Raw genomic sequence first — 26,175 nt, forward strand, 5'->3', positions numbered from 1 at the left:
TTGTATTCAAATGCTTGTCCTTTTCTCAATCTACACCATGCTACACCAAAAAATGCCTTCCCTATAAGATTTGCTTCTGCTATATCTTTAGCTCATCACCACTATGACACTGCTGAGCTGGTATTCATACATGAAAGGGAAAGAAATACATCCGTAGAATGCAGTCCCAGCCCACCTTATCTGACTGCTTGAATTCATTTTGCTTCCAGCCTCCATCTGTCATCCAGAATTGCCTGTCTGCGGGCAAATATCCAGGCTAAGCTTGGATGAAGCCCAAGGTACAGGGCACTTACGCACAAAGTTTTGTCATGCACTATTGCATCCAAAGCCATCAACTAGGTGAAGTGGCAAACACCTTCCCTCTGCCCAAAAAACCCCAATCCTGATAAAGAAGTCTCTCTTCATTATATGAAGAGAGTCTGACTCTATACAGCACACTACCCAAACCAAAAATGTGCAGGCTTCACATGGGTTTGAAATCAGAGCCGGAATATGAAATGTTACCAGTAGAAAAGGACAGGCACGGGAAAGTTAGCTAGCAGGTGAAAAGCCCTTGTCTGGTGCCTGATTTTTTAAGTATGTCCATTGACACAAAGGAAGAGCTTAGAGCTTGGACATACAAATCAATCAATTGTGGCATCATGAATCATCAGCAATCATAAGAGCAACAGAAACTCACAGACTGCATGCTCTTACTCCAAGACAAATTTGAGGTAAAAAGTGGGTGCTTTAAATGCCTTTCCTTAAAATTTAAACTCATTCAGTTCCTCTTGACTTTCCAGTGTAATGAGAAGGGGCACAGTCATTTAGTGTGATTCACCTGCTGTACTGTCATGTCATTGTATGTCGGGGCTCTGTGCCCTCTGAATCAACCACCCTGAAATCATCCCAGCTTCCCCCAAGTTCATTTTACATGTAAGGCAGCCTTCAGAAGGCTAAGCTTTGAGGAAGCCTGCATTGCCACAGAGTCTTCTAAACTCTTAAAACAATAGGAAATCACAGTCAGAATCTGCCTCACTTCTGCAAATGCTTTGAACCAGTAGTATTCACACTGGCCAAATGCACCCAATAAACACCAAGCTGCAGTATTATCTTTTCGATGCCTACTCCAGGTGTCAAGCTAAGGTCTTAATTTTCAATTTCTGAGCTAGACACTTCATCATTCTGCCAGATATTTTTGAAATTTGTTAAAAAAGCTAAAGCTATATAGCCAGAACTCAGAAACATTTATTTTTCTCCCAACAACAAACAGGTTTTATTTTGCCATCACACAACAAGAACCGTGATTTCTTGCAAAATATGACATTACCAAAAGTCACTTCTGGCTATTGGGCACTACTTACAAACTTTGTGAGATTTTTATAAATATGTAGAAAGTGTTATTATCAAGTGCTTGGACTGAAGGAGTCAACAAGACTGTGGTACCCTGCACATTAATGGTTCTTCAGAAACACAGTATACTTTTTATGTAGCCATTTGACCTTTAACATAGACATTAATCCCAGAGAACTCAACAACTACTCTAGCCTTCCTAGTTCATATTTCCCACATTTGGTAATAGTAAAAAATTCACACTAAAATGCTTGTTGTAACAATATGGCAGCATACAAAGATGACAATCATTTATCAATGTGCTATTATGAAAAAATACAGAAAATAAGCGGGGAAAAAACTCCTTGATCATTGATATTCCTTTCATTTGTAATGGGATCTTTTTAATGTGGCTTTGTGTACTGTAATCTGCATGTCTTTTTATGCACTCTTTTGCGCTGCATTTTTCCACGTTTTCCTTTAGCTTTAGGACACATGCCTGTCCCACTTTTTATCAAAGTAAAATCTATCTCCTCTTAAGCTGTTCACATCTACTCAGTCTTGGAAGCACACATGAACAGCAAAAAAAGAAATGGCAAAGCATTCATGTGTCCCCAGACTAAAATCTCAAAGTATAAAGGCAAGGAAAATCCTTCAGATGTCCGCAGACATCCCTTGTCTTTCCCCTTTTTGTACTTTACATCTAGTGACTTTCACATCTCTGACTGGAAGGGCTTCTCTGTTCCACACTGACATTTCTGTTTTGAAACAGAAAATAGAAGAGAGAAATTCCAATGATGAGTGATACCCTCATGGCTGAAGTAGCACACAGAAGTGTGAAATCCAGGTCAAAGCCTGTGCTCTGCCCACTTATGGTGGGGGAACAGCACTTCAGATTTCCATTTTCCAGAAAAAGGCCCAATTTAAATTTTTTTCATTTTGTATCTTTTGGGTAATTTTAAACATGTTTTGGCACATCAACCTGAAAAATAGTCTCACACGTTCCACATTCATGCTCTAATCAATAGCTATTAGCTAGTTTCCCTTCTGCCAGCTCCTCGAAGTTTTGTGGGGGAAAAAAAAAAAAAAGAGAAAGAAGGGAGCTGGTAGAAGGCGGTTACTGATTCAGTGCTGAACTGACAAAGCCCAGCCCCAGAAGGTGAAATCCTGGTTCCAGTGAGTTTGGTCAATCAGCATCGGCCAAAATGTAAGAGGAGAAAATACTGTTTGCCCCTCACAGGTAGCACTGTGTTGCTGGGGAAGCTGAGGGCCAGGCTCTGACCTGAACATTTTCTTTACAGAATAGACTGAAAATACAACTCTGACAGAGACATATGGCCCTGCAAATGGGTCCAGACAATTTGCCAGGCTATCTGCCACCTGGAACAGCTCCATTTCGCAAATGCTGGAACGAGACATCACAGGTTCCTTCTTGCTGTCTGTGCGACCGTGGCACAGGGGCTGCAATGCTGCTGCTCTGCACCCCTCCTTGTTTTACCTTGTGCCCCAGGCTGGGGTGCAAGAAACTGCAATGGAGGGCAGGACGTCTGGTTTTCAACCTGAATAACTCTGAAAGGTCAAGCGCCTGTTTGATTTTGGCTACTGTTTTGCCTAATGAGATGAAACCTGAGAAGAAGAATGGGGGCACTTGATACCCTGGAAGGAACGATCTCTTGCAGAACCCACCCCAAATCCTCTGTGCCTTGTACAAAGGGAAGGCATATAGATAGCAGCCCTGCCTACTGAAAACAGAAGTGAGAGTTGAAGGGCTGTGCTGAAACAGATTTTCATAGCTACCTTTGACAATGAGTGGCCATAATTGAAACTTTTTATTCTAAACAAGGTAGAGACCAAACGGCAAAAGCTTTTTCCTGTCCCAATGCAGCAAACGCACTGTGTAGCTTCTTCTCCTTCCCTGCAGAAACAAGGCACCAGACCATCTTTTGGCACGGGTCATCAGTCACATGTAGAGAACACTTTCCCCGAGCCAGGAGGATGAGATTTGCAGGCTTTGCTTTTCATTTGACATATGCTAGACCAGTGCCTTGTTCTGCTTGTGGGGGAATGACTCTGGTAAAGGACTACGGCAAGCTTCCATAAGGCATTCGAAGCTAATGCAGGCAGCATTCAGGCTTTCTTAAGGACTAGATTGCTTGCAAAACAAATCTCAAAAATATTTCCAAATCTACACTGCTTTGATGATTTTAAAAGTTCTTGGATTTTAGACAATAAACATAAGGTACCTCTGTTCTTGTCAGTAGTTTAAAATGGCCTGTCTCCAAGGTTTACTGGTTAAATTATAGCCTTTGGCTATCAGAAAATAAATAGAAATTGAAAAGGGAAAATTATTTATAAATATTTATACCATACTACCACTTAATCCATACGTTCAAGAAAAATAACGTCAGAGCCTATTTCTTTAAATTTTCTTCCTCTGTAACTCACAGCTTTTAGCTTTCTGATACTGAGATTAACAGCCTCAAAGCCTGTGTTCTGGTGAACAGCTCTCCCCATCCCTCCCAGCCCCACTTGTGAGAAATGTCTCTGTACTTACTTTTGTTTTTTGGGGATCTTGATATTTTCCGGTCTGTTTTTTTTGGTTATTTCCTTTCCATTCTTTAACCATTTGAATCTGAGCGCAGGGTACTCTGAAGTGGTTTCACACCTTAGCACTAGCTTCTGACCCACAGCAGCCTCTTGGTTTTTCATTTCCTTCAATTTGGGAGGCACCGCTAAAGAAATAAAAGAATGTGCTGGTGATTAGGCTGTCCTCAGAAGGGAAAAAAGTGCTAACTCAAGCTGAGCTAGGCAAGCCACAGAGAGCAAAACCCCAACCAGACTAGCAACGCTTCTACACCAAAACCTGAAAAATAAGGATCATTTGTGTTACATGTATCATCCTTAAAGCATAAGTGCGCATTTAATGACAGCCTAGTTTGGCCCTTTGGAGTCCTCCTGCATGGGTCTTGCAAGTTGCAAGCCATACATAGCCTTAGGGAGAGCTAAAGTGCTGCTTCAGAACACAGTATGAGGCACTAACAACACTTAATTGATCGTGTGCACCTAGACACAAGACAGCAAGCTGCAGCAGGCAGCCTTGGTAAGGTAATACAGAAAGGGAAAGGGAGGGTGTCTTGCTGCTTTATTTATTTTGACTGCTATGACTCAGTGGCTATCCAAAGGCTCCAGGTGCAACTGATGTGACAGGAAGCTAAAAGCATAAATATAAGCTCGACAGCTTCCCTAATCTGAGGGAAAGGCTTTTGCTCCAGCCAAACATTATAACCCACATTATACACCTACCTCAAACCTCAGCTTGGCCATATCCTTTCCCTGAGGCAAGAGACAATGGGCTTGGAAGCCCATCAACAGAATCAATATCAATTAAGGGTATTTTGGACCCAGAAGGGGACACTGCATTGAAAATGTTCAGCCAATGGCTCCCACACACTGAAGGGCTCCAGCAGATGCATCTTAATTTCTGCTGTGTTTCTTGTATGGGTAAATCTCAAACCATTCAGGGCTGTCTAAGTTAAAGACCTCCTAATATTTCACAACCAGTACCAATGTTTGCGCATACACTTCACAAGAAGATGCAGTCCCTCTGTGAGACACCACGCTTCATTTGATCCCACGGGTTAGCTGTAAACCAGCCTCTACCATGCTCCAGTATTGAGACAAAAATCCTAGTTTAACCTTACTTCCCCTGGGGCTTAAGATAACACCTTTACCACACAAGTGGGGAGGGCTAATACGGGGAGGTACAGCTGGTCAGCTGATGGGAGATAGCTTGTGAGTCCATCCCAGCTCAGCTGTGCCCCGTTGTTGGTCTGTACCTCCAGGGAGCCAGTATTCCCATGCAGCATCTCTAGCTGCAGTGTGTTTTGTTTCTTGAACAGCTGTAAAATTGTCTAAGGAAACAAATGGCCAGCACAGCCGCATGATTTTCCATAACATGCAGATTAGGAGCATTCATCAAGACACCAACCGGTCTCCAATATGGTCCTGTACATGAAAATGTTTAACAACCTGGAACATGTTTGATTACATTTTGATATCTGTTGCTTGTGTGTTTGTGGGGACTTGCTGACGTCAATTGCTTTTAATTATTATTTCAACCAGACAAAAAACAAGCAGCACCATCGCGGCCGTAATTATGAGAAACATGTATAAAGAACTGGATACACACATGTCCGATAAGCAGCAGACATGCTGCAGACAGCAGCATGGCCTATCCCACATGTGAGGCAACCTTCTTGATCCCAGGAAAGCCCAGGGAAAACAGGGAAAGCCTGATTTTCCTGGAAACTGAGCCGGAGCAGAGCAGCATAAACAACAGTGGTTGGGAAAATGTGGTCTGCAGTGAAAGAGCAAATGAGGTGGCGCCTGCTGGGCCACCAGCAGACAGGATAGTGACAGAGCAGCCTTCAGTAATTAAAAAACTTCTGATTAAGAGTGAGGTGACAACTTTTTCTGTGAGTCTCTGCTCGTGTGGAAAACAAGTCCCTGGCAGGAAGTCTTAGGCTAGACATTGGCAAAACGTCTGAGAGGGAGACCTTCTCTGGGGAGGGCATCCATGGATGTTTTACACACCAGGTACGCACATGTGTCAGGGTGGCACTAGCATGGATCAGGTAAGGCCCAGGATTTTGTGACCAGAAAGAAATCTCCCCCAGAATGTCTTCTCATATGTTGGTTTCCATTTTCCACCCCCCTACGATAATTTTGGAAATTCCAACATGTTCCCAAAATGCTACCAAAACAATTTTTGCTTTCTGAAAAACAAATGCCCACACACCATTCTGAAATGAATATGTTTAAATATATAATTTCATGAGTGTGTGTGTGTATTTGTATATATACATAGATTTACATAAGCACACATGTGTAAATATCCAGGCATTTACCCAAAAGAGAGAAAGAATTTTAAAAAAATACTGATCTTTAAATTTTCCAACCAAAATAATTAGCATTAATTAACAGCCTTACTGCTGACGTTTGTCCTTATGGTTTCATTCTGTCATTAAAGAGTTAAGGTTATAGCCTTTTGTCACTATGTAAGAAAAAGAGTTGCAGAGGTGTGAAATAAAAAGGCAACATTCCTTATTTTACTGTATTTAACTTATTATAGTCCTAGTCCATATCTTGCATAAATTAAGAGAATAACCACAATTGCAAGGATCGAAATTTTTGTGCTTAAGACTTCAACTGATTATTGATTTTCCTGTCAATGTAGCACTGTGAAACTGGGAATAAAAGGGAGAAGCCATTTTGTTCCTGAATTTTATTTTAATTCAATATTATCTGTTCAAAATGACTTGCAGATTTTTTTCCTCCATCAGAACTGTCAATGAAAAAAAAAAGTGTTAAATTAATATGCTCAACTCTTGCCATAATTCAGGAGTTACCAGGAAACATAAAAGCAGATTTAATCAATGGCAGTGACCCTCACTAATTCACAGTAACTCGCTGTCCAAGCATGCAGACTCTCCAGGGAAAGCAGTAAAAGCTGTTCACAGACATGACAGAAAAGAGATTGTTTCTTCTTTTTTTTTTTATTCTCCTTTTCATTTACACTATGTTTGTTTCCTTTCAGCTGCAGTTTTGCAAAAGTTAATCGGACCTGCCAGGCATATGAGAAAGCTCGTGCTGATAAAACTACAGCATTGTGTGCTTGGATCGAGATCAGCTACAGTTTCCACTCTTGCAATAAGTAGTTGACTTTCATCACAGTCTGTGCCAATTTCTCTGGTGCTGGTAAGACAGGACCTTGTCTGAGACGTAAAAATGCTTTTAAAGGAGGCAAGGTTGCTTATGATAACTAGACATTGCTCCCCCTGACACCTCCTTCCCCTCGTCTCTCTACCCCTTCCCTCTTTGTCTGCAGAGCATCTCCTGCCAGCTTGGCTCCTTTCCACCACTCCTTGCTGCGCCTGTCACACAGCACTGCTCCTGCTGCTGGCGAGGCTTCTGCCCACCGCTCTGGGTGAGGCTTGCTGCTGCAGGCAGGAACGAGGGAGAAAGGGCAAGGAGAATGCTTTCTGCATCTCCTACACATGGATAGAGACTGAGGTGCCATCCGGGACAGGATGACTTGGTCAAAATGTATTGTGACGATGGAAAGGAGCCTCGCAGCATTTCCTGCGGGTCACATTTTGGGCAATGCCGTTGCGAGCAGCTCCGGTACAGCGGAGGCAGAGCACTTACACGTGCCAGCCGTCACAGAATGACAAGGGCCAGGTAGCAAATAAAACAGACAAATCCCAAAGAGAAACAGCGGAAACTAAGTGTGGAAGCACCTCAAAAGCGGTGCTGCTTGAATGAAAGCTGTACTGGGATCCACTTGTATTCTTTGTGCCAAAACCTGGGAGGACATCATATTTTAAGAGTCAATTAGACACACAGAAATGCACCCAGGTTTAACCCCAAGCTTTTCACACTCCACGGTCAGGACCCCTCTCTGTGACCCATGGACCTCCCTTGGTTTGACAGACTTCCTCAGAAAGCAACAGGGGCAGTAACAGCGAGAAAGGGCTGTCACGCTGTGACGAGCCCTCACAAAGCGGCGGAGCACTTGTGTCAGCAAAAGTCCCACACTGTTGGAAGAGTTTAACAAGCAAAAGCATGCAAGGTGTTAGATCTCTGCTTATTAAGATGCCTTGAATATCTGTCATTTTGTTAGCAATTTTTTTCGGAAATGTATGTCTGCTGGCCTGCGTAATACCATTGCAGATAAGGAACACACATTTCCATATTCTCTCTGCAAAAGACTCACTGATAATGTATGACTGGAGATAATTTCTTCTCTCTGGACTTCGGTGAGTTTGGCAAAGCACAGCAATCTCCTCACTCTCAGTGTTTGATTGTATAGTTAATCTGCATGGAAGCTCAACACATTGAACAAATTAAACAGGAAACCTGCAAAATATTATCACACAACTACACGCTTTCAGCTGAAATTCCATGAGTGGCTGGTTTTCTTTCCCTTTCTTTTCTTTTCCTAGGAAGGCACAAAGCCTTTTAAGAGTGAGCACAGGAATGTATTAGGCATGCTTGCCAGTAGGCACATGTGCACATTTTGCTGTGCAAAATTCTGACGAACAGCTTGGTGAGTGGTAATAGAAGCCACAAGAATAACACCCATTGCCTTGGCCTCAGACTTGCTTTTTTGCAGCATAATGCTCAAGGCAGGGCAGTAATGCAAGACAAATTATATTATTTCCAAAAAGCCTTCTCCCCTTGCATATGAGATTGTAATCAAGCTCAGGTTTATCATCAGCAGGCCAGATTTTCTAAAACCTTTGGTATAGACCATATAAGCTACACTTTAAAATGTATACTCTTCCTCCTTAGACAACTAGGAAAAAACCCCAAAAGTTCTGTTGTTTTCTGTTGGTTTTAATCCTCCTATTATTCTCTCAGACAGCATTTGGATTCTGAACACTTTCCAAAATCTGACTATTTCCTTCCAGCATGCTGAGTCTCTGTGCAGATTATCTACACGATAAAACACTGCGGGTAATGATAGGAGATAATCCCACACAACCAGCTCTCCAAAATACCAGAGTAACTGAACACAAGCTGAGAGACTGGAAAACCAAACAAATCATTTACCTACTTAAATGAGAATTTCTCAGTTCTGAACTCTTTGGAAAATACTGCCAGATACATTTCAGCTCCTGGGTCTTGGTATGATCTGAATACTTATGTCTGTGCAGAAGAGCAAAAGGAAAAATGCAAACCTGACATTTATCTTGAGCACTACATGTAAAACCAAGATCCACAGAACCTCATTCTTCCTAATGATGTTAAAAGGAAATTTTTGCAGAAATTTTAGATGTTGTAAAGGCCAAAAGAAAGGGGAATGCCACAGGAACGGCTAGCAACATGGTCAGGAGCCAAGAAACGAAGCAATAGGGAGGGATCTAGCACTACACCCATGTTCTTTGAAGACTGGACCAGCGAGGAACCAGCAAATGAAACTATAAATCAGCGTAACTACTAAAGCCAACTGAAACTCTGATTACCCTGACCAGGAACTGCTCATCTCATGCTGTGGAGGGTTTGAGTCTAAACTCAGTGAGCCTGAGAGGTTTAGGTATGACGGTGCTGAAGTGTCACTTGGTCCTTTCAAAGTAATGGCACACCCAACAAGCTCATAGATCTCCACCTAAAGTATTTTTTTATTCAGGGTGAGATGCTTTCAAGGACATCGTATGTCAGGCCAGTGTTCATGGATATTTACCCCTAGCTATGAAGCTGCTCTCTGAGCTTGCATTAATCTTCTTTTCGTTCTCCCTGTCAGAAGCCCAGTAAACTCTTCCAGTAAGAGTATCATGGGTCAACTCATAACATAACTTTGTGAAGGCAGGATTTTCAACAGGACACTGAAAATGGACATATGGAAGAAGCACTGTGCAAATGGAGAAGGTCTCACTACGCCCCACTCCACTCTACAAGTAAAAAGCATCTCCAGTGGAGTCAAAGAAAGGATGGTAGTGACAAACCGGCATGTCTAGAAGTAGCATGTCCACGAGGGAAAGCCTGAGAGAGCCCATTTATTCAGTGTAACAAGATAATGCCAGGCTGTCCAGCCTCCTGCAGTCACTCAAGATATCAGTTTCTGAGCTTAGACCTCCTCAGAGACAGGGAACTGCGTTCAAAGAGAGCAAAATGTAGGTTTCACAAGGGAAGCTGGGTGTGAGCAAACGTCTAACCTAAAGATTACAATTTAAGGTCAACACTTAATTTATTTACTGATGATCATGTCTGCAGGAACGCACCGCCTGATTGCATTAAATACTCCCTCCTCTGGTTCACAGTGCTTCAGCTGACTCCAACTGGCTGCATCCCTGATAAACTTTGATGATCCTATTAGACATTGTCAATACAAAAACCTGATCATACAGACTGAAAATGTGGGGACAGCGTAAAATAAATATACTTGATATCCAATAAGCAATTCAGGGACAACTGCTCATAAAGTCGATACAAAAATCTGCAGGTCCATATTTTACATACCTAAGTGCATAAAGGTAGACTCCAGAATCTTTATTTGAGCACTAAAATTAAAGCAATCCAATGCACAGAAATGCTATGCAGGCATAAATCCCATGGACTTCAAGGGGACTTGCAAGTACTCAGTGATTTTTTTTTACATGAAGCCACTTTTGATTTAGGAGCTGAATTTCAGGACTGCACATTAAAAAAGTTTATCTCAAATTGTGTGCCTTGAAGTCAGATGAGGGGAGTAAGCGTGGCTTGCTGCATCATACATACGTCTCTTTCTCTTCTTTGCTTTCCAGTGTAAGTATTTTCATGACTAACCTCTATGTTTGCTTGAAAAAGGCATGCAGTAAGTCACCAGAGGCTGGGGCAGCTGAGAGAACCACCTAAAAACAAAGGCTGTGACTGCACTGCTAACTTGCCTGGGTCTCAGACTATGCCTTATGGCCAGACTTGGAAGGTTCACCAGATCACTGGGCTGAGAGGCAAGCAAAACTTAAACTTTGTGTGTCAGCTGTGGTACGTGTATAGCCATGTTGGTGTGCCCTAAAGTCATGTCAGGAAGAATAAAAACAAATGGAGGGAAAAAAGGCAAGGAAGGAAAGATGTGCAATGCAATGATAAGAAATAGACTTTTTTTTTTATAGCTTCCTTAGAGCTTTAGCCTTTCAATCTGAGGGCTCAAAAGTGCTACAGCCATCTCCTTCTCTGCCTCTCATATTTCGTATTCTCTGGCACACTCCTGTATTTGCCATCATCAGAAAACAAGAGACTTCTGTGTGTCGAATCCTGTAAGCTTTTCAAATCCTATGCACTATCGTATATTTTATAACTCTTGTTTCCATCTCCTCTGATCTCAGTTGTTTCTCCACCCTCTCAGCATTTCTCCGTCATGGTCTTTCCCTTCACACTGTTCCAACAAAGCTGGGATGCTCACATACAAAGGACATGAGTGATTGCTTTCCCTTGATCCTCATCATAGAGAGGCCCATTTTTTCTTCTGGCTTACACTGTTTTCTTGGCTTTGTAGCATTTTCTAATTCTGCAGTAGTTCCACTTCACAGACAAAAGTGTACCATGTATCAGGCAATAAATTGCTCAGTGCAGACCTATCCATGGTAGGTCTTCATACTCCTCAAAATCTTCCTCATCCTCTTGAGGCTGTGGAAGCCTTAAAAGAAAGAATAACAACACACATCCAGCGACCAGCACACTTCTAGGTGCCTGGTCAGAAGTCTTCCTAATTAAGCATGCCAAATTGTCCCTACTCCCAGTGAGAGCTCAGTCATATATGTACAGAAGCAACAGTCTGCCACATTAGTGCATGATGCAGAACTTAAATAACATCAGACAATGTTGTAGTCACAGGATTCACATAAATTTCCCCAGTATTAAAACAATTCTCCATGTTGAACAAGAAAACCAAAACTACCTGCTGCCCACATGGACACCTTATTAACAAGTGATACAACACAGGGAGCAGGGAGTGCCATAACAAGTGAAATTCAGTGGAAATGGTGGTCAGAAGGTGATTCCCAGACTGTGGGATGCAGGGTATCTCAACAAGTGACCGCTAGCCACCTCATCCTACATGGGTTCACAGAGCTAGAGTCCCTGACACCACCACCAAGGATACCTGAGTAATCTGAGTTTGCGGATATAAACACTGAAAAGAATTAGTGAGTACACAGAAAGACCCAAAACAGGATTTACCAAAACAACTGCCTCCCCAAAAGTCCCAAAAAATCTCCTTCTCACAAAGTTCACACAGAAGCCACCACTTTTCACAAAGTAGATGAGAAAATTTCTGGGCATCCCCAGGCACAATTGGAAGCTTAGGGGGTTCATTTGTCCACTAATGTTCCTCCCCCAAAGAACCACTCATCCATGTTGAAATTTTGGCGTGGGAAGCTGGAAAACCTGAACTGAAACCTGTCTGATGGCTTGTTTGACATGAACAGAAACTAAATCAAAACATAGAAATGAATTTGGAGAAATCAAGATTAACTGGAGCACCAAAAGGAAAAAGATGCTGTTGCATTACAGTCTGCATGAAGCATTTGCAGCAGCATGACGAACTTCAAAAGTTTCAAGACATTGATTTGCTAATGCACAAGTCAAACTTAACACTATGGGTACTGGCTCCTCATTTGCCACTTTCTTTCCCCTCCTCTCCTTTAAATCCTTTGTCATCAGCTTTCCTAGCAATACTGTCTTTCTGGGATTTATGTGGGTGTTCAGCACAAGCTGTGGAAGAATGTAGGCCTACAAAACCAGCTGTGTGCTCAAAGACTGCATGGAGGAAACCTGTGGAAGGCAAGAGCACCCCTCCACTGCGACCCCAAAGTGGGGTCTGTCCCCACCCAGACTTAACCACAGTTGCCTCTAAAGTTTTTCTTAGTCATTTCCTTCTGGTGCTGAACACAGATGGAGCAGAGCATGTGCCAGCCCCATCCTAGCTGCATAACACCTGAAAGAGCAATCCCCCTCACTCTGCCTGCCGAAATCTCCACCAGGCAGAAAATGTCAGAGCAATCTCTGGTGGAGCATGCTGTGCTTCCACTCCTAAGTCAATTTGGAAGATGACTGCTTTCATACTTACATGCTAAGGGGAAAACCAACATGGTCTGACGGTGCCAGAAGGGTGCTACTCCCACAGCAAAAGGATGTGCCCTTCCCCAGGGACACAGAACAACTAATCCTGGCCCCTTCAGTTGACTGAGGTGGCTGTCACTTGGAAACATCTGTTAGCAAAATCTTCCCTTTTGTTACCAGAAGGTGTGCAAACAGTTTAGCCAATGAGATTGAAAGCCACTTGACTCATTTCAGGAACGGAGGATCTGGATACACCTGGGCATTGCACACAAATCATCAGCTCAAACCCAGCTCAGCAAAAATCTAAACATGGCACTTCTTAACATTATGGGCTTGCACAGTATGCAGACAGGATCTCATTGTATACCCTTCAGTATAATTTACCTCCAGCATATACTGAACCCCACACTTATACTCTGCAGCTATGGCAAAACAGAAAAGGAAACTGCAGTGAAAAGGAAACGTTTATATCACATCTGTTTGAAAATGTGTGCAGGCTATCTTTGGACAAATGAAAAATTAAACAAAATTCTTAAGAATAAATATTGCTAAATACCTTCAATCAGGAACAGCTTGCAAAAAGATCGAATTAGAAGCATCTCCCCTGGTTAAATTATTATACAAGATTAGACATCCTTTTAAAGGTCAACTTCCAAAAAATCCATAACCACATGATCAGTAAAGCATGCAGAAACATGTCACAGTCCAGCAATCACTGGAGGAGGGACAGGAACACTTTATGCAACTCTGAAATCGTTTCTGGACTGTAGGCAAAAGTTCAAAAATTATGTAGGAAAAATTACAAGGCTTTTTAAAAATAGATCCCAGATCAACCATAAGTGGTGGAATTGCATACCAGGAAACCTGTGTGAATGCTAAGTAGTGGGCCACACAGGAGTAGGATCATCACACAAATACAGAAAACTGTGAAATAGATCTCCAGGCCATCAATTCCAGCCTGGAGCTCCTGGCCCGTAATGATCAAGCCCATCCTGCCAGGTGTTTATGTAACCTTTTGTCAAAATCCCTCAATGGCCTTAAAATCTATGACTATGTGAAAAAGACTATAACATGCATTAAACAGTAATTATTTTACATCTTACGTATCTAACCCTTGTGATCGTGGCCACCAGTATCTATTGTTGGGGAGGAATTATGGCTTTTATTGTAGGAAGGTGATATTCTTTATGTAGAAGCCACAGGCAGACCTTCTAGAGCCACTCAAATATATAAAGTGTGGTAAGTAATGTGCATAATTTATCAAATCTTATGCCCCAATCTAGGCTCTCCATTAACAGAACAGAGATTATATCGTAAAGTTTAGCTAAAAAGGAGCTGGAGAATGAACTCCACATAAATTCTGAGCAGGCTGCCAGTAAAATGAATAAAGACATGGTAAATCAAGTAAACCTCCCTTCCCCCACTTTTTCTTTTAAACTTACAAATGGTTTTCATGTGTCACAGTTTTGGAAAAAATCACAGCCTGAAAATTGATTATATCAAGTGTGCAAGTATCCAGGGCTTTATTTGCTATACGATAAGAACTGAAGGCCCATCACAGAACTAAGGTAAAATTCAGGTCCTGTGAAAATAAAATGCTTTGTCACTGATTTGATACAGCTAGACTTTCACCCCAGAAGATGGAAAAATGTGCTACGGTCTTTCAAAGGGGAAAAAATAAAGTATAGACCTTATCTATCCCCAAATATGCAGATTTCTAAGTAAACCATAAATCAGTTTTATTTAAACCAGTGCAAAGCCTCAGTGTGAACACAAACTGATTTAAAGCTGATTTATGATTAAACTCACATTAAAATCAATTCCTTAACAAATTAAGTTGAATCAATAAACTTCTGGATTAAATTAGTCCTAACAGGTCTTTCTAGAGGCAATGCTCTCTCTGCTTCAATTGAATTGATTTAAGAAACCTCACTTTAATGACAGTGACTTTGTGTGTTAACACTCATACATGTTAATGTGCATTCATCATTCAGAGTAGAAAGACATCAATGTGATTATAAACCTCTGCACAAAAGGACTAATCAGACCATGTCCCATCCCTTTCCTAGTCTCCTTTTTGTTTCGTTCTCAAGGATAATAGCCTTGTGAACAACAGCTTCATTTTGCTGCTACTGAGCTGGAGATTTTTGCCTGTCACCTCCTGTGATCTATCTGTTCCACATAATTTCTAGGAAAAGTTTCAGTTTGTTGTTATTTCTGCAACAGGAAACCCTTCCTTTGCTTTTAATTCCCAGGCAGGACACTGACTTCAATCATGAATCAACTGGACTGTATACACATAGCATCCCGCATAAAATGTGCTTTACTGCTACTGAGAAATTATTGAAGACCATTAATAGAATGACTGCAAGCCAATCTGCAGCAAAACTGTTTCCACCACAGGGTCCGCTAGACATTAAACCATCTCTGTTCAGGTTTGGACAGATGACCTGCAAGGAAGACAGCAATCTACACACTCCTTACTGTGCCAACAGGGTCAAAATCTCATGCGGGAGTACCCTGGGATAACTCCCAGAAAAAAGCCCAGGTGAGGAAAAGCAAGGAGGTTCCCACATGCTGGTGTTGATATCACGCTGCAGCAGCCCAGCAGATTGCTCATCTATTTCTTGCAGAGCCAGAATTAAAATAAAGGCTCCAGCCTCATCACATGTGGCCACTGTGCCTCCCTGAAGCTATCTGAAGTAAATGACTGCAAAACCCGTTAGAAGAGGCTGCTGCTCCTTGACAGACACAGGAGGGATGTTTCCCCAAGCAATAACATGAGATTGAAGTATCAAACCAGAACGAAATCTCCCTTTAGAGAGCATCTGCGTAGTGTTCAGACTAATTCTTACGTGTTGCTACTTCTTCTTTCTTTTAGCAGTCTTCAGAAAAACCCAGTCTTTCATGAACCAAACAAAACCACATTATCCTAAAAAGATGATATCACGTCAAGTTCCAATCTGGATTTTCATTGAAAATAGCATGTAACAGGCAGAATGCATAACTTTCTCCCCAACTGTGCTCAACCCTAGGGGGTTGCCAGTCATCTCTTTTGTCCAGATTTTCTAGAAAACATGAGAAAGAAACTCATATTACACAAATAAATCAAAGATAAAAGCTTGATTCTAAAAAGGTTTGGGAAAATGGGGGTTTACAATGGAAACTGTTGTGTAAGCCCAGCAGCAGAAGTGGCAGGTGTTATCAGGTTTCCTGTAAGACTCAGTCCTGCAAGGTGGCATGTGTACGGAGAACAAGGCTGTCTCACAAGAAGTCCAGTGGCATGCAGGATTCACTTCCTGGTGATGAGCAAAAAAGACGAGTCTGCTATTTACCTAAAATGATGTATCCACACCATCTAGTTTTCTACCTTTTTTTTTTACCTCTGGCTTTTCTCTCACAGATTATTTCACTACTGCTGCCATCACGAAGCAACATGCATATCTCTGCTTAGGAATGTCCATTTATTTTCTTTTGTCATGAGCTAGGTGATGGTCTGAAGTCCATGCAGCAGACCAAGGACCCTCTCTTGGATCTCACAACACTCCCCTGTGTTTGGGTGTCACAACCACCAAAATATTCCCTTATTAATTACAGTCTGTGATTCCGCCTACACTGGGGAGAAGATATAACTGTGGGGAGACCCAGTAATACAGTGGTTGAAAACCCCTGTGAGAAACAGACCAAGAAAAGATATACCAAAGCCTCTTCCTGATGGCCTGGAACCTGGTTCCAGCCATATGTCCTAGCATTTCAGTACTTCCTTCTGCAAAATTCGTCTTATATTGGTAAGGACATAATAACGAAAGCTGTGCAAATGAAAGCCATGAAAGATTGATGGGGGAAGGCAAGAAAGAACTGCAACAGTACCAGAAACGGATGTTCAGAAGAAAGAACATAAGGGATGATTTCCCCGCATCTGCTGAAATTTAATATCCTGAGTCCCCCTTCTGGCTGCAAAGGGAATTTTATGTAGGAAGCAACCAAGCAGGACACCATTATTGCTAAGAGAAATGGAAACAATCAAGACAGAAAAGTGCTCTGTAGACAACAAGCATACTGTTTTCAGTGTTACCTTATTCTGAATCTCTGTTTGTCTACTGAGAGATGTCATAAAATCCAACATGGCTGAAAAATGTAATAATAAAAACCAACAGTATCATTATATTGAATGTCTGTTGTACTTTTCCTTTTTAATCATCGCTTCTGGAAAGAATTTAAGACATGCTTTGGACTTTGGAAGTCATTATTTCCAGGTGTGATCTTCTTTTTGCAGAGTGTTTTATCTCATGAGCTTCATGAATTTCCAGGAGTACCTGAACAGACCAAGGATTAAGGAAACACAGTATCAAAATAGCATTTTCCTGGAGCCTCCAGACAATCAAGCTATTTGTGATGGAGGGAGAGGAAGTAAGCACACACTGTGTGTTCAGGGAGGTGTGAAAGGGCTCAAAAGCCATTCTCATTAATAGCTCTGACATGGATTGAGAGTGCATAGAGGAGGGTCAAAAATCCAGCAACACAACAACAAAGTGATCATCACTGCTGGCAGCGCGTGGCACCTCCATCTGCAGCCTTCACAGACCTGTCCAGGGTTGACTGAACATACACCAAACACAGTGCCTAATCATGGAAGTCCAGGTTTCCATGCCAAGAAAGGCAAAAATCTCCAGGGCCAGGTGCCCTCTTTCTCACAGTATCTTCATCCCTATCTTTCTGAGTAGATAAAAAAATTGTGAAGATTTTTGTTTCTCAGTATTTCTCAGTGCTCATGAGATGGAATTGTTTTGATAGTAGTGAGAGGTTTGACAGCTGTTAATCCCCACAGCTTGCTTCCCCAATCTTAAACATAATTTAAATAATCAGAGGAAGCACTGACCTAAACAGCAGGTTTAAGTAATCTTTTTACTTTTTGTGCCCCATTCTTTTCCCAAAAAGAAAAAAAAGAGAAAGATTCTCACTGTTTGCCTACTATTATGACACTCTTATTTGTTATTAAGCATAGCCCTTATTCTCCATTTGATAACTCAATTTTCCAAGCTCTGTGGATATGCTATCTCTGCTCTCCATTTATTTAGACAATTGTAAAACTAACATACACATAATCACCCTATAAATTCTTAGATTTTTTTTATGCTGGAAAATAATGTACTATCTGATGTATTTGTTATCTGTCTGATTATTCTGCAGAGGGATAAAGATTAAAATACAGAAAAAGATAATTTTGACAGGATTTGCATTAGCTGAATCTGCTAGACACATGGGAGAGGAGAGAAGCAGAAATTTTATTAAAACATGTTTTGAATTCACAATCAACAGGCTCATTAAACAAAGAAGTACTAGAAGTGACTTTATGAGTCACATTTGAGTATGGTCATCACGTCCTTAAAAAAGGAGAGACACCTCAGATTTAGGCGTAGACTTGGAGAGAAAAATGCAGGTTTTTGCTGGTTTAACTCTTATTCAGCAACTTCACTTTGAAACAATTCGTCATCACATTGAAATAGACGAAAAACATTAAAAAACCCAACTTTTCTCAATCAGCAAACCAGGTGAGTCTAGCACTCAAAAAAGATCTCAGACAAGTGACATTTCTATACTTCAGGCTTTCCATGTGAGGAAGCTAGTTCATGGGATGGGATGTGAATTTACAGAGCTTTGGTTATTTTACACTCAGTCACCTCAGGCATTGAATTCATATTGACTGGAGTGGCTTACTGCATTTTAAACTGGAGTATCATGTTAGAAACCACTAAAATGAATGGTCCTTCACCCATGATAATGAGTCCAAGCGAATCAGAGAGAGGTACAGAGAGCCATCAACATCACACAGGCAGTCTGCCTAGCAGAGTACTTGTACTGTATCCCTTCTTATGAGGCGTGATGTGAAATACTGTAAAACTGGATGGCTAGGCAGGGAGCTGTCCATCAGGGCTAAAATTAAAGAAAATCACTCTAAGGCAGGCGCACGGGATGTGAGAGGACAATAATGCTCAGAAAGAAAAGACATCCCCCTTAATAGAAGCCACAGTAGACTTGTGATGGGATAGCTGCACAGGGTGTGTTTGGGGTAGAAATGGAGAACAAGGAAGCAAAACTCAACAGAAACTCTCAAAATCAGTATAGTTAGTATAGTTTTCTCTCCAACCCCCAAAATTCACTTCTACGCAGACCCAAAAGCCATATCAAGACATGACAAGTGCTGCATAATGTGACTACTCAACTCTCCTACATGCCCCAGGTATCCTGGGCAAAAAGGGTTCTCAGCAGAAGTAAATTAAACTGGTGCATCCAGGTGAGGACTCCATTTTTGGCCATATTCCTTGCAAGCTGTTGCTTACTTTCAGCAACATTTTCACATGGCCTAGCTTAAAGCACTCCTCTTCCACTCCTGACATAAAGGACTAGTCTCTGTAAACCCAGTGATGAGGGGTCCAGATAAGCCCCTTTGTACCCCAAGTGCCCACGCAGTGGGTGAGTGTGGCACAGTGCAGAGTGATGCACGGGGAGTGGGGGCAGGCAGGAGACATGTGTAAGGAGTTAATCAGGATTCACTGAAAGTGTGCATTTCTCCTGCATTAGTTAAATCCAATAAAACATCAAAGTGAACATGTTCCTTCTGAATTTGGGTGGCTTTGGTTTAATTCACTCCCAAAGCGGATTCAACTCCAATTCATTCAGAACGGTTCATGTCTGAAAAGGAATGTCCGCTCCAGGGCTTCCCGCACTTGAACTTATTCACTTTAAATGTTAATATTTTGAGTGCCTCGCCTGGACCAGCTGTAGGACTGATCACCTGGAGGCTTTGTGCAGAGCAACCATTGGGCTGTAAATTCACAGTTTAGCTTACTAATTTACTCTTGTAGACAAGCCATTGTTTTGACATAAAACCCTAATCAACTAAATCCCCCCCCAAATGCTTATTCAAAGTTGCTGTGGTTCTGCTGTGGCCCATGACATACCGCAAGGGTTCTGGCTTCGAGCTCTAAAACAATTAGTCTGGGGAAATTAAACGGTGCTTGCTGCGCACCTGTGACTGGCTGTGCTCCCGTGCCTGACAACAGTGCCTCTCCCACACCAACGCACACCGGCTGCTAGCATGGCTCCCAGGGCTGCCATGCCCAGGCTGCACCCTCCCAAAAAGCTGTCAGGGGGGACGGTGCTGTTTCTCATGGAGCCGAATGGAACCACTGGTTTGGCAAAGAAGCTGCTCATGAGGGTCTCTGCTTAGAAGATTTATATTTTAAACAGACAACAGCTAATATCAAGGGGGAACAGATACATTACCAGCAAGTAATTTCCAAGCAGCTAATAACTGTTTCCCTACCCACCAGATCCTAGGATGCATTTTCAGGTTTAAACATAACGTATACATTGTAAATAGCGGAAACATCTGGGGTTTATTATAACACCACTTTGCTAGCCTTGGGCATTGTACAACTCCCGCAGGCCATGGTTCACCCTTGACCTGCCAAACACGATTACTGTACTCAGGCAACTTCCCCTGCTCCACAGCTGCTCGCCTTTCCCTCCCCTCCGTCAATACTCATTACCGCTATCATTATGGCTACCATCCTAGAGCAGCCAGTCAAAAACTTGGGTTGCCATGGTCACTGCATGGAAACAGCGTGGCTGTGCAGACGGGGAAAAGATGATGAGGATGGCCAGTGAAGTCATTTTGCCTTCTGACCTTGGGGAAAGTAAGGCTGCACAACACCATCTGCATCGGCAGCCTTTTGCCTCCCGCCACAAGGCCACCTTCCTTCTCTGTCCCACTCATCCCACCCTTGTTGCAGGTTTGTCATGCCTCAGTTTCCCTCCTTTCCCAATCTGCAGTCTCCCACTGAGCCAAATGTGACTCTGTCCCTCTCCCCCGCTCCTCCTGCACATCTCCTAGCCACATCTTGCTTCCCAAGTTCCCACCCTCCTCCCTCCTTTTCTTGCTCTCCACCAAGGACCTATCTTCACTTACTCATTTCCCACTGCTTGATGTCCAGCCCCACAAATCCCAGCCCTATCCCACCCCTCTTTTCCACCACTTCTCCCCTCCTCTTGAACATGGTCACAAGCTGACTTCTCCCTGACTTTGTGTAACACCTCATGTGTAGCACCACAGCAGCACTGCAGGCTGGGGCTCTATTGCTTCCCCTGGAGACTCAGCTGGGACTAGAGACTTAGCCCAGGCTAAGCAGCAAGGGGGAGGCATTTTAGGGCTGTTGGCAAAAGGGAAGACCGCAAAACTTTATCTGAAATAACTCAAAGTGTGAATCTAAAGTACTTCAGTTACACTATGGTGGGGGGACACCTTCAGAAATAAAGTGATCTTAATTCTGTCTGGTTTAGAGCTAGGTAAAAAAAAAAAAAAAGCAAGTGGTGATCCAATATGGCTTAATGTATGCACTTTAAAAGCTCATTTGGATGAGCTTTCCAGGTGTCCCTGCATAAACAGGCCACTGACCACAGGCTCTTGCCTTCCAAGCATGCATAAACAGTGCTGTTACTGCCTCCAGCTGATCCTCCCTGCTGAATGCCTGAACAAGTGGGTTGGAGACCAGCACTCAACACTGCTGTTCAGAAACACAGCAGAAAGAAAATATAACCTGTGTTTCCAGCAGCTCTGTCCACCTCAGAACCAGGATCAGACCATCAGCCTCCCAGCCAAGTCACGACCAGCCGCCCCCCTGCTTACAGCTCACAGGAGCTTTTCCTACGAACCTTCTGTTACAAGAAGCCTCCAAGAGAGGTAACAACCATTCCAGCATCAGTACATCCATTTGCAGAGCGCTATAAGAGCTCCTGTGCCACCCCTCCTTGATTAAAGCCCATTGATCGATGCTGTATCCACCCTGGCCCACAGGGTTGATACACAGAGTTCAACTGCTGATTACAGTACTGGAGCAGTATCCCATCTCTCTCCCTTCCCTGCAAAGTAACGGCAAATTTCTGAAAATAAACATCTGAAATGTATTGCCTTTTTAAAGTTTTATTACTCAGTAGCCTGAGTTAATCCTCTGTGTTAGGAAAAATGATATGTAGCATTGTCTTTCTTTTTTTTTTTTTTTTAATTTGTTAAGTTCAATCTACTGATCAATTTAAACATCATCCTGGAATTATGCTATGGTAAAACAAATGCACATTTAGAGAATAAATGGAATTGATTCTCTTCTGGAGTAAAAGCCCTTACTAAATGAGGTATTTAAATATAACCCCCAATCCCTCTCTGAAGAAGCACCTGGTAATTCACTTTTTGGATCAAATTGCAACTCCACAAAAACTTTATGACTTCATGTGGTCTTTTCACCCCCACATTCCTCCCTAGAAACGTTATATACAGCATGCTCCAGGCAAGAGGGTTTGTTAGAAATGCGGATGGTGGTGCTGTGGAAAGAGATGTAGCAGGCACCAGGACAGCAGCAGAGCACTGAGAACATAAGAAATGGGCAGCTGCTTAAGGAAGGACTCTGAGAGATTCTGATACATTCATTGCTGGTTGAGTGCCTATCTTCCACTCCTGCTTGAAAAATCCTCCACACCCAATATTTTCCTTTGTCAAACAGGCCCACATGCCCATCCTTCACTCAATCCTCAAGCACGTTTCAGTACCCATCCTGGTCAGACAAAAATCTTGTCTAGCCTAGAATCCCATCTCCAGCTGCGACTAATGGTGGGTGACAGGGAAAAGAAAAAAGGCAACCATAAATCATTGGCTGTGATGCCCATGGTGAAGTCCTCTGGGTCAGCAAGCTGCAGAGGAAGGAGGTACCGCTGGGTCAGGTGAGATGCTTGGGAACCTTTGTGGTGTGAAGCAGATGCACAAGCTGCCTCTCACTCCTCTGGTGGGGCTTGGAGGTGGTGGGAAACGTTGGCTGGCTCCAGGGAGTGACCTGGCTCTGGTAAGGTGGGACTTTCCACTGGAGCAGAGACGGCAGCCCTCAGGCAGTGTTACTGTACCCATGGGTACCCTGCTGATGGTCAGGAGAAGGATGTGCAAACACTGTGAGGGTAATCCTGTCTTACATTTTTTATCTTATTACTCCCTTGTTATAGAGCCAGCAGTTGCCACAGTTTTGTGAATGGAAACAGCCTCACAGACTCCAGTTCTAAATACTCAAGTTGTTGCTTATCCCTCAACTTCAAAGCAACTTATAGCTTTTTATCTGTGCCTGGATTCTTTGGGATTGCTCTGAAATGGACTGGGTTTTGCCATGAAACTGATAGCAAGAAACATCATGAAACGTGCCATGAAACAAGGCGATCCTGAGGCTGCTTGGTATTTCTTTAATTTGTCACGGGAGTTGTTCACCAACTGCAGCTTTAAAAAAAAAAAAAATTAAGGGGAAGTCACTATTCTGGACATTTCAACACTTCCCTGCTGTGAGCCATGGTGGGGAGATTTCTGCTTTTCCCTGAAGAGCTTGCTTCCCAACACTATCAAAAGAATATGCATTTGTTCCTCTCTAAAACATTAATACAGAATTAAAAGGGTTATTTGGGAAAGTGCACTGCTTTCTCGCAGTGGCTTTCAGTTCCGTTCTTTAAGGACAGCAGTGTTTTCCAAATTTGTGCCATCCAGCTGTTGGCCTATTTCACAGGACCACTCCCCAAGGGGGTCTCTCCAGGAGCTCCAGCATTTTTATGGAACCACGAGTTAAAAATGGCTTAGAAAAGAAGCCTTTTCTTTTCTTGACACTTGCCCAGTGGAGAAATTCTCTGATGTAATATAACTCTAGGAGGTCTTGAACACTTCAAAATTAACTCCTGTCTTGCTGTAGTTGTGATGGATCAGAGTGTATGTGTGTGCACAGGTCTGCATGTGTGTCTGCACATACACTGATATTACTTTAGCGTGACTCTACGGAAAAAAAACAGTTTGCCTTCTCTTTGCAAAAGCTAAGTTGATGGGAGTAGAATAAGAAACAGCTATCATTTTGCTGATGTAAAGAGGATAAGATGAAAAAGATGCCCAAACACCTCCAAATGTACAAGCATCTGATTTCACAGGTCAGCTGAGTTAACCATTAACCTCAGCAAACATTAGGTATTTAATTTAACGATCTTTCTCTCCCTGCCATCTCTAGGCCAGCAGACATGATGCAGTGCATCATTTCAATTTCTTCCAAATGCTGTTCTTGCAGCACAGAAGTCCATTTGTTATTCTCAGTTTAAATAATTTGCAGTGTCATTATTTGCATTTTCACTTGGCTCGCTTGAGACTCGCCAAAGGACACCCAAGATGGCCTGCTCACAGTTTATAATACATGGGTACCCATGTAGGCTGAGAGAAGAGGAAACCTAACCTAGGCATGATATCTTCACCTTGTATGCAACCCCAGCTAGTTCCATTTACCAGAGTGTTTGGGCAAGTGCTTAAGTCTGCAAATAGTCCCAGTGACGTTCAAGGAGTTTCATGCATTCCTGACAGGTCAACTTGCTTGTAAGTAAGCTGGAAGATCAGTTTCCTTCCAGGGCCTAACTGTGCACAGGAGAGGGAGATACACAGACATGGTGACTCCAGAACTGCCTTTAATGGGAAGGAGGAATTGGATCCACTGTTCTGTCTATGAACTAAGGTCCTCTCTCAACTGCACAGGTGATTTCGCTACAGCTAGCATCTGGTCTTTGTCTTGCTCATGGCTTTTTTCTCCCAAGTCTGTGATGAAACCTTTTCTTCCTCTGGAGATTCAGCTCAAAATCACCAGCGGCAACTTTTATTCTTCCCTGTCCTGTTCATGCAGGTTCCTGGGACACATTTAGGGAAAACTGCCTACACTGAAGCAAGTTAGCATCACAGTCCGTTCTTTGCCACTTATGCACACAGTATAAGGGCCCTCCAAAATAGACTTGGTTTTTTACAGCTCAGAAATAGATGGAAACACTGACAGTGGGCTGCCTCAAGATCCTCCTTCTGATGCCCCTGGACAGCACAAAGTGTCTAAACCTCCTGGCACTGTGGGAAGGAAAGCGGCACTTCAAACTAAATGATGGTATAAATCAGAGCAATTTCTGGCTACTTCATTTCGTGGTGGAGATGGCAGAGCATGAGCAGCCTCCCTCCAAAGCACTGGTACTGGAGAGAGTCTGGTAAAAATTTATGGTTTGGCATCCCGAGGTATAAGCTATTTTGGATAAGCATGCAGAAGCTGTACACTGGGACAGAAGACAAGGCTCCCAAACACTTTTTGTTTATGCAAGCATTTGAAGAGCTTGCAAAATGAAGTATTTTCACATGTCCTCCTGCCATTTCATCTCATTGACATGATGTTTCCCTCTTTCCAGTGCCATGGAGGTACCTTCAGGCAAGCTCACTGTGGCAGCCAGTACCCAGCACAACTCATCACGAGCAGAGTATGACTTTTTGGGAAACAAAAGGGAAACAGACACCAAAGACTCAAACTACAGACCCTGGACAAAAAAAAGAGTGATCTAGACTTGGCAGCTTACTTCAGCTTTGACGATACTTGCATACAAAGTCAACTTGAGGGAAAGCCATGGAAGCCTAGAGTGAACCACGAGAAGCATTTAAAAATCCACCCTGGGACTAAGTTATCCTCAGCTGTCTTCAGTGCCCTGGGAATATCTCTTCAGCACCTCCCCTCAAGAGGAAGTAATGTCACTGGCAGCAGCTGTGCAATTATTTCCATACCTTTAAAATAAAATGCCTAGATGAATCTACTGCTTCCTCAACAGCTCTTAGAAATTGTATTCCCTCTCTTGCTCTTTCTTGTGGACAGCAGTAAAGATGACATCGCCTTAACACCAAGCTCTGCCTTCATCCTGCTGCTACGTACAACTCACACTGTAGCCAAAGAACACGTTCCCCTCATGCACCCTGCCTGGAAACTAGAGGCAGCCTGGTTATTGCCAACAGCTTCTACCAGTCAGGTGTGAGCTGGAGAAGAGATGAGGGCAAACAGCACTTTGGGGATGGGAGCAAGGACACCAGCAGCCGAGACCAGTGGGTTCTGGCATTTGTAGAACTGACATGAGCCTCAAGAGCGACCTTGTAGCTCAGATAAGTGCTGACCATTTTGTGATAGAATGGGCCCTAACCGTACAAAGAGGCTCCTCACCCAGCGTGAGGACGGAATGGGGTGAGAGACAGCCTCACTTAATAGCAATGCCAGATAATGTAGGAGTGGGCCTGTGTTAAAAGGATAGTTATCTATTTTAAATTCCCCTCTCTGACCTTATTTTAAAATCCTTCCCCCCCCCCCCCCCCCCGATTATTGCTCTGAAATAGTTTTCCAATTTCTGGCCTTGCTG

At 42.8% G+C, this 26,175-nt stretch overlaps 1 protein-coding gene across 5 annotated transcripts in view; it reads right to left on the bottom strand.

Moving 5' to 3' along the window:
- Positions 1-26,175, bottom strand: part of NRG1 (neuregulin 1) — a 486,241-nt gene that overhangs the window by 149,758 nt on the left and 310,308 nt on the right. For all 5 annotated transcript variants that reach the window (XM_087741975.1, XM_087741976.1, XM_087741974.1 and 2 more), the window contains one exon: positions 3,866-4,043. In XM_087741975.1, the coding sequence (XP_087598101.1) occupies positions 3,866-4,020 (155 nt within the window). In that variant the 5' untranslated portion in view covers positions 4,021-4,043. The remainder of the gene's footprint in view (positions 1-3,865; positions 4,044-26,175) is intronic.

Source organism: Nipponia nippon, unplaced genomic scaffold (assembly GCF_047370975.1).
Source record: "Nipponia nippon isolate SJK-2023a ecotype South Korea unplaced genomic scaffold, ASM4737097v1 scaffold_8, whole genome shotgun sequence".
NCBI lineage: Eukaryota > Metazoa > Chordata > Aves > Pelecaniformes > Threskiornithidae > Nipponia > Nipponia nippon.